Source organism: Lycium ferocissimum, chromosome 7 (assembly GCF_029784015.1).
Source record: "Lycium ferocissimum isolate CSIRO_LF1 chromosome 7, AGI_CSIRO_Lferr_CH_V1, whole genome shotgun sequence".
NCBI lineage: Eukaryota > Viridiplantae > Streptophyta > Magnoliopsida > Solanales > Solanaceae > Lycium > Lycium ferocissimum.
In genome coordinates this window covers 26,698,992-26,707,793 of record NC_081348.1, presented here as the reverse complement: position 1 = coordinate 26,707,793, position 8,802 = coordinate 26,698,992, and the positions used below count along the sequence as shown (strand labels likewise).

General features: G+C 35.3%; 2 protein-coding genes and 1 non-coding gene across 3 annotated transcripts; 2 read left to right on the top strand and 1 right to left on the bottom strand.

Moving 5' to 3' along the window:
* The first annotated feature begins 749 nt into the window (after positions 1–749).
* LOC132062645 (root meristem growth factor 10) lies at positions 750–2,100 on the top strand. The gene is made up of 2 exons (XM_059455177.1): positions 750–1,094; positions 1,593–2,100. The coding sequence occupies exons 1-2, from the start codon at positions 1,008–1,010 to the stop codon at positions 1,839–1,841; spliced, it is 336 nt and encodes a 111-aa protein (XP_059311160.1). The 5' UTR covers positions 750–1,007; the 3' UTR covers positions 1,842–2,100.
* A 1,612-nt stretch (positions 2,101–3,712) lies between these two features.
* Positions 3,713–3,784, top strand: TRNAE-UUC (transfer RNA glutamic acid (anticodon UUC)). Its single transcript has one exon. It is a non-coding gene; the product is annotated as a tRNA-Glu (tRNA).
* Positions 3,785–4,629: 845 nt separating this feature from the next.
* On the bottom strand, positions 4,630–5,231 carry LOC132062644 (putative lipid-binding protein At4g00165). The gene has a single exon (XM_059455176.1). The coding sequence runs from the start codon at positions 5,163–5,165 to the stop codon at positions 4,797–4,799; it is 369 nt and encodes a 122-aa protein (XP_059311159.1). The 5' UTR covers positions 5,166–5,231; the 3' UTR covers positions 4,630–4,796.
* Between the last annotated feature and the right edge of the window lie 3,571 nt (positions 5,232–8,802).

Here is an 8,802-nt window from a genome sequence, read left to right as displayed (position 1 = left end):
TGATATCTACCTAATATAAATTATCAGTTTACTCTCCATCTGAGTTGGTTCTGTTTTTTTATGGGGTAATAATTTGATTATGCAACAGCTTCAAAAGGTTAGTGTTACAATCTCGTATTTGATTATGTTTGTCTAGTTTACATGTAAGGATATGATCTTGGATGCTTGCTTCCGCTGCGTATATATGCCTATTTTTCAACACTGTTCATATATGAAGCATGCATGTAGAAGGAGCTAGGGACATGTATAAACGCGATATAACATGTTGGATGACTATATATACATATATTCAATGTAAAAAGGTTTCGTACTTTTTGCATAATACTCATAAAACTTTAAATAGAATAATGTGTGTTAAAGATTTTCAAGGTAAAAGAGCGTGGAACTAAGCGAGAAACCAGGAGCCATTAGCCATGTTAAAATAAAAAAGCACAAAACCATAGTTTTAACTTCACACGAGGACAAGGCCAATTAATAATTACCTCGGTGGGTACAAATTGGACAGGCTCTTGCTTTCTTGTATCTCTGGTTTTCTCAACTTCCTAGCTCTGATCGATCTGTTTCTTTAATTGCTTAATTTCCTTAAATCTTCATTCATTGGTATTTCTTATTACAAATTCAAGGAGATATAAAATGTCTTTTTTTAACTCTTTCTTCTTTGGAATTTAAATATAGTACTATATATTTAGCTCAAGGGTTCTGACTTTAATTTATCTTCCTTCCTCTAGCGGGAGGTTTATGTCTTTGGGACCCAATATATTTGAAAGAGACATATTTGAGGTCACCCATATCTTTATTTTGCCATCATACTCCTATCTCCCTTACATTTGCATGTTCTCCTATCAAATCCCTTTAAGTTGTTCCAAAGTCGGCATTTAATGCTCATTTTTCTTGCTTAAACTATTTCTATTAGTACGCGATCTTCATTCAAATCCAGCCAACAAAAATTTTCATCTTCTTTGAATCAGTACTTCAAACACAAGAGCTGACGGGAAAGTTCTTTTCAAATGTCAATCAACAAAATCACTCTTCTTATGATGGTTTTCCTTCTATTCCATGCATGTAACGCTCGCTCACTTGGTGTCCTCAACAAGGTTTGTTTTAGTTCTATCTATTAAAATGATATTTTCACTTTTTCTGAGACATTTACAGTAACGATAACAACAATAATTGTGCCTCCTATTGCAAAAACGGTTGGGTCGGTCAACTATATGTATTTTCAACGGCGTCTATATACCCAGTGTTAGAGCCAGAAATTTCAACAAGACGACTAAAAAAATCAAACTTGTTGACTTAAAAGCAATTATCGAACTATCTTTGTCACCACAAAGGAATTCAAAAGTCACTATATATATATGTACAAAAAAATTTGTTTCAGCCCTATTCCATTTCATAACGAAGGGAATTCAATTGAACCCCCTTCTTAATTGTCGCTCTGCCGCTGCATCTATATCTATCCATGCACATGACGATGATTCATATAGCTGACTGCAGCATGCCTAACAATATTCTCTAAGACATTTGCACATCATTTATATATCTTCGACAAATTGTAATAACTAAATTGTTTCACTTGATTCTTTTTCTTGCAGAATGAGGAGAAACCAAATGTAGCTAGGGTTTCCAGTAGTCCATCGGATGTAAAAGTAAAACCCTCATCAGCAGAGCCAAATAGTCTCAAGGAAAATGAAAAAGATCATCAGCTGATGGAAGGCAGTAGTAGTAGTAATTATGGTGTTTCGGTTTCTTGGAGGATTCATCACCAGAAAAGGGAAGATCCACCACCAGAGTTTAACTTGGATTATTTGCCAGCAAGAACACACCCTCCTGTCCACAATTAAGAGGAAGTTGATCATTTTGTGAATCTAACATGCATTTTGGAGGATGTTTTTATTTGAAAACCAGATGAGTACAACATTAACTAATTGAGCCTTTTGAGCTCTTGGCCTTTTCATTATACATTTTGATGGCTGATATATCCCCCTCATGAACTCTTATAAGTAACTATTTCATATTAGACTACGTACCACTGCAGACTATGTTCTATGACTAATGTAAATTCTACTCTATAATGAAAATTCGAGCATGAGTACTTCAATTAGCTCATATCCAAACTGTATATGCTCCAACTGCCCTTCTTGATTTCTTGTTTATTTTGTTTTGGTGATCGTTCAATTAGTATGGACCCTAACAGTCTTATCTATGATTGTTAAAGTAATTTTCACATAGTAATTACCCAAGAAAAAAACTGAGTAATAGCAACAGTATTAATTATCTGATAATTAGCCCAGCCCTAACCCTACTCGATCATATTTATCATCATGTGTCCCATAGCCTTTTATTCCTTTTCCCTTTTCTTTTCGGGTCTTCATAATGGATTTCTTCACAAATCGCATTGCCAGCGCCTAACTAGCTATGCCAATTTATTAATATTGTTATTTTTCTTGTAAACATAGAATTTTTTTTAAGAAAGAAGGGAAATGCCATATTCCTCAATTCTTATATGTCAAATACTGAATGGCAGTCGGCAGATATATTGGGATAAAATAATGCGCGCACTTTCAGTTGGAATATACTAACTGCTGATCCTATATGTAGATTCTATTGACACATTTAATTCATAAGTATATATACAAAACAAGTACAGTACTTCCATATTTAAGTCATTAAGTGCTTGTGAGGTCAATGGGTTGTGCATATATGGTTCACATTGATCTTCTTAAACCTCTTCAGCAATTAGTATACCTTTTTCAAATTAAAATCCACCATTGTGGAGTTAATCATAGAACCCTATACTCGCGTACCAATGTAGATCTATGCAGAGTCAAAGGGATTCAATGGAATTCTTTTCGTCGAAAAATTATTATATATAAATACCAGGGTAAAAATAATTTTTGGTTACATATAAACTTTTGAATCCCCTTGACATAAGAGATAATTCTAGTAGCGGCAATGGGGTTCAGAAATTTCTTTAGATCATATATTGAAGTTTTAAGTATGACATTCTAATATTCTTTTGAATCCTTTTATATAAATTTCGGGATTCGCCACTACGTATATGAATCTGAAGAAGAGAGTAGGAGTGATGAAGGAGGACATAAACCTTATCCTCAAAATGAAGTAAAGATCAATGATAAGATTAATTCTTATACAAAGGATCGGAGACAGTAGAAAATGAAATGGGGAGGAGTACTGATGCTTTACATGTTGAATTGTTGATAAGTACTAGTATAAGCTTTCAAAGCCACTAATGCTTGTATTAGGATAGACTGTCTATATCACACACCTTTTAGTGTGGCTCTTTCCTAGATCCTGTTAACGCCGAATGCTTTGTGCACCGAGCTGTCCTCTTTTACTATAAGCTTTCAAAAATAACCATGCTAGTAATTCTCTTTACAATGTATAGATTTCTATCCATGGTCAATTGTAAAGTAGCAAGATTTTGGTCTAATTCTAAAAGGAGTGCCATTGCTTTCATTCTTCAAGAAGGTTTAAACTCTAGATCGAAGACAGAGAAAAATCCTACATGAAGATAGATTGTTGCCGTGTGATCTCCCAAAGGTTATTTTTTTTTTGGCTTCCCTTGAAACAATGTTGGAAAACAAAAGTACCGTGGCCTTTTAGGTGATCTGATCTTTTCAATTAAACATCAGCATTACCTGTTATGATAATCGAATATGATTAATTGTCACACTCACATTAAAACAACAATTCCGTTATCGTCCAGCGGTTAGGATATCTGGCTTTCACCCAGGAGACCCGGGTTCGATTCCCGGTAACGGAAATCTTTTTTGGAGGGGAGTTTTGGAGCAGCGGTAAAAGTTGGTTTGAGCCGTGGTTGGGCTGGCCTTTATTTACATTAAATTAACCAGTAATTACATATTACACACTTAACACTAACAAGTGAAGATAGGTCCTAAAAATGCATAAACTGCACTAATATGTTTGTCCTCTTCAAACTTCAAGCCTGTACAAAAAACTTTCTAAACTGGTCGTTTTGGAGACTGATCACTTCAAATCTCTAATTACCAACTCGAGGCTTAGCTACAGTAATATGTAGTTGATCTAAATAAGTTACTCTTTACCTTTTATCTGTCTTACTTTTTTTTTTTAGTCTTTAATCAAGAAGAATGTCACTTTATATATTTAGTAACTTGGCTTGTTTAGATATCACTCTTAATTGTTTATGTCTAGCTGTTGATATACGGAGTACCATTGTACCAAGATCCTTCAATAAAAAATTAAATCAGTGGTAACTTGATATATGTTAAATTAGGAAAAGGCCCATTGCAGTTATAAGTTGAATTAGACAAACATCTATGCTAGGCTACTAGCTGTCTCGCACCTTAATGTGAAATTCGAATTGGGTGGAACAACATGTATTCCACTTCTGTATATTATGGTATCTCATTTCACATCATTAATTAGGAAAATGGACCTAGAGTTTTTATTGTTTACACCAAAGCGAACCATAACTTACAATTTCTTAGCGGAACGAAAAGAAAAAAGGAGTATTTTATAAACTCCGTAGACAGAATGCCATTTTCATGAGCAATCTTTAGAGTTTAAAACGAGTGTCATCCAACTATATGTGCAAATACTATATATTTAATTTAAAAAATAGGTATATACTGTAGATCGGTGCTGCTTGAAAATAATATCGAGTAAATTACAACTGGGACAGAAAGTAAGGCCTAGGACCACCATAATTCTAGGACCAAACTCATTTACAAGTCGAATTGTGACAATAGACCGACACTGCAGGCATAAAATCCTGTGTACGCCAGTATGAACCGTCAAGCACATGTAAAGCCTTTAGGTACTTTCTTTCCACAAGAATTCAGAACCAAACTGATAGCAATGGGAACTTTGAGCTTAAGGGCACCCAAAACATTGGCCTTAATGGCAGTGCATAAGCACAAAGCAGCTTCAACATTTGCTATCCCTTCCAAAAGGGCACAACATTGGCTACTTGGTTTTGCCCCAATGACCTCATGAACTAGCCCAAGCCAATCTCCACAAACACCAAATTTTAGTGTATCTTTAGGGCACTTGGCTGGGGCTTTTGTTGGAGTAGGAGGGCATGGTACATTATGAGATGAAACACAAGTGAAAAACATTACATTGAACAAAATAAAAACAGAAAATGCCTTAGAAACGATCATTTTTTAGTAGCTAGCTAGCTGGCTTTTACAAATATTTTGATGAACTTGTGTACCAAATTTAGGTTCACTTGGGATTTTATAATTCAATTTGCAGGAGATAGTATCCTAACTAGTGGTCAGTTGTGGTTCTGAGGATCCTTGTATGAATTGAAGATAAGGAATGATTTGGAAGTGAATGAAGTTCACAATTATAGGTTGTTTTGTCATTTTTGGCCAACCATAACCATGTGCACTGTAGGGCTACAAGTACAACTAGTCCTACAAAATCAACTGGTCATCTCGATTTTAGATTCCAATATAATTGGTGTCTTTGCGCCATTGCCAATGTGATTTAATGCGACGATTTTCGAATTCCTCTGCCTCATTCGCTTGGAATTGGTTAATAACGAGGCAAAGTAGACATTTGAATAATAGTCCACTGATGGAAATGCTTATCTTATAATATATTATATGTGTAACAGTCGATTCTTATCAGGTCCTTCTCTTTATCTTTGTCTTAACTCAAAATCTATTTAACCATTAGAGGAAAAATGAAAGAGTACACAGGTAGACCGATGTAATATTTTCCACTCAACCTTAATGACGTCACTATCAGCTCCTTATCTTTATTACATTAATTATCAATCACCAACATATGCTTGTTGAAAAGTCAAAGACCTCACTTCTTTAAGAGTTGGAAAGTTGAGTCTTGGAGAAGGGGTTGCTATGACTTTTACTTAGGACAAAAGTTTAATAAACCATTAAAGAAAAAGAACTTGGAAGGCAAGATATCCAACTTAGAAGCAGTTTCCTATTCCAACTGATATAAATAAGCTAGCTCCCATTCAAAACTAATAAGACCGACAAAAACTTTGATTAATATCTACAATAAAAAATGGGCTTTGGAAGAGGCTTTACATTCATTCTGGGCTCTCTTTGTGGGGTGTATGTTGCCCAACACTACAGAATTCCAAGAGTAGGTGATTGGGTCCATTCTGGTTGTGTCAAGGCCCGGGAACTTGAACAGGCCTATCGTAGGCCCGAAAATTTCAGTACTACTGAAGGTCACAGGGCCCATAATTGCTGGTTCAGGGCTAGGTATCCTGAGAGAAACTATTATAGGCCCGAGAATTTCTACGGTAATGAAGCTGGTGAAGCCCAAAAACTAAACAATAAAGCTGTCCACTCGAACTGGTCCAGGCCCATCAATCTCGTTAGGCCCAAGACTTTCGATCCTAATGAAGCTCATGAAGAACAACAACAACATACCCAGTATAATCCCACCACATGGGGTAAGTGCAGGGAGGGTAGAGTGTCTAAACCAAGCACCACCCTTGTAGGGTAAAGAAGTACATTTAGATAGGACCATTGTTCATGGAAACGAAGCTCATGAAGAACAATACAATAATAAAGTTCCCCAAGAGGATAGGGCCAGGCCCATGGATCTTGATGGGACCTACTACAGGCCTGAGACTTTGGATCCTAATGAAGTTTATGAAGAACAGAACAAGAATAAAGTTATGGGCCCTAGTTGGGTGAGGCCCAGGGATCTTAACAAGCCTTACAGAAACAATGGGCCCGAGTATTCCAATCCAAATGAAGCTGGTCAGGAGTGATTCGTTAATTATGTTGGGGGAGAAATCTCTAATGTCTATGCTTTTGTTTTTTTCTTTTTTATTTCTTGTATCAATCTAATCAGAGTGTTTCTCCTTTTTCTATTTTTCTTTGTGTCCTGATTCCTGTGTTGGGATTGAAAGTGTTTGTTTGTATTTAAGTACTTGTAACTATGTGCGAAATATAAATCTTGTTACCCTTCCATAACAACATTTGACAAGTTTTTAGTGCTACTGTATTGGTCATAATCTCATATATTCTCCTATTAACTACATACAAGAGTTATGATTTATTGTTCAGTTGATGAAACATACAAGAAAATCTAGATAGGCGCAAAGCCTACTGTTGATCCTATTTGCAATGTTTGATTACAATTTAACTGGAGGGTTTTGCTCTCATTTATTTGGGTAGGGGTTTACATGGATCGGGTTAGTTCGGATTTTTTAAACACCAAACCAAACCAATTGCGTCGGGTTTTTAAATATATACACCAAACCAAACCAATAAAACTCGGGTTTTTCAACCTCAGGTCTTCTCGGGTTTTTCGGGTTTTTTTTCCCGGAATAGTCTTGATACAAAACATATAACTTTTACTTCAAATATTTCTTTAGTTCTAGTAAGATACAACTACATAATTAAGGTGTTTCTTAAAAAAATAACACAAAATGTGAGAAGAGTGATGACATTGTATTAAAATATTCAACAAAAGCTAATAAAATCGGTTAAAATAAATATTGCTAATTAACAAGCCATAAAGAAAATGATCATAATCTAAAAATACCAAGTCATGCTAAAATAAGTACGGCTAATTGTATACGGTAAAAACCGGATTAATGCTTAGCCGGTGGGACCGGGGACCAAGAAAAGGAAGAAAACGAGCACGGGCGCTCGGACGGGGTATTGCGTCGGTGGTGCTTGATCGGAAAAGTCGGAGGAAAGCCGTAAGGTCCGGTTATCGTGGGTAAATTTCATATCACGGATTAGTCCGGTTTCTACATGGCCGAGTTGATCGTGGCCGTTGGTCGATCAATCGGTTATTCGGTGCCACGTGTGAAGACCTTCTTTGCTTTATTATTGTCGGTCGTACGGGTGTCGGGCCGTACGGCCCCTTATCCATATTAGGGCTTCTTTTATTCTAAAAAGGCTTTAGGATGTATGAAAGGCCCATAGAGAAAAACTATAAATAGGGGGCACTTCCCTACTTTTTAAGGGTTAGCTTTTCAGATCTAAAACATTGTATTAGAATTATATTAAAGCTTTCTCTCTCTCTCACTCACTCTCTTTCTAATTTTGGTCCGGTTTGTACTGTTTAACTTCATCCAATCATATTCGATATAGTATATAAATATACATATATATACCTAGCTCAAATCCATAATATAAACGAATCCACATATACATTCCTCATTAATCAAAATAGATTAAAGTATCCACATATCCTATACCTCATTTACAAATTCAACTTATTACCTAATTTCGGGGTAAACACTAATAAGTATTAATTGCACGACAAAGAAAAAAACTTAAGTTATGTATTTTCACTCTCTAAATCAATTATGCAAAACTAAAGAATAGATATCCAACATTATTGTAAGTGGTAAATTGAATTTCTTTTGTTAGCATTAGTGTTGAGTTGGTTTTGGTTTGGACTTTATTTGAGTTACTAACATCCATAGGATATAAAACTTATTGACATTCAAAATTCTAAGTTCAAGCTTGAATAATATGATAATGGATAAAAAAACTACCAAAAAATTTAAGAAATATTTATAAATTACATTACAAATAAATATTTTTATGTATAAAATATTTTAAAAATTGAATACATGTAATGTCGGGTTGGTTTGGTTCGGTTTGACTTCGTTTAGTTAAAACCAAACCAAACCAATTATGGTCGGGTTTTTTTTTTTTCAACACCAAACCAAGTCAAACCAAACCAAACCAAACCATTAGTTGGATTTTTTTCTCGGTTTGACTCGATTTATCGATTTGGTGCGGTTTGTCGGTTTCCTTTGTACACCCCTATATTTGGGTCTAACGAAAA

Coding starts and splice junctions, on each gene's coding strand:
- LOC132062645 (XM_059455177.1), top strand. CDS start 1,008: ATGTCAATCAACAAAATCACTCTTCTTATGATGGTTTTCCTTCTATTC. Junction 1,095..1,592: donor CACTTGGTGTCCTCAACAAG/GTTTGTTTTAGT, acceptor TTTTTCTTGCAG/AATGAGGAGAAACCAAATGT.
- LOC132062644 (XM_059455176.1), bottom strand. CDS start 5,165: ATGATCGTTTCTAAGGCATTTTCTGTTTTTATTTTGTTCAATGTAATG.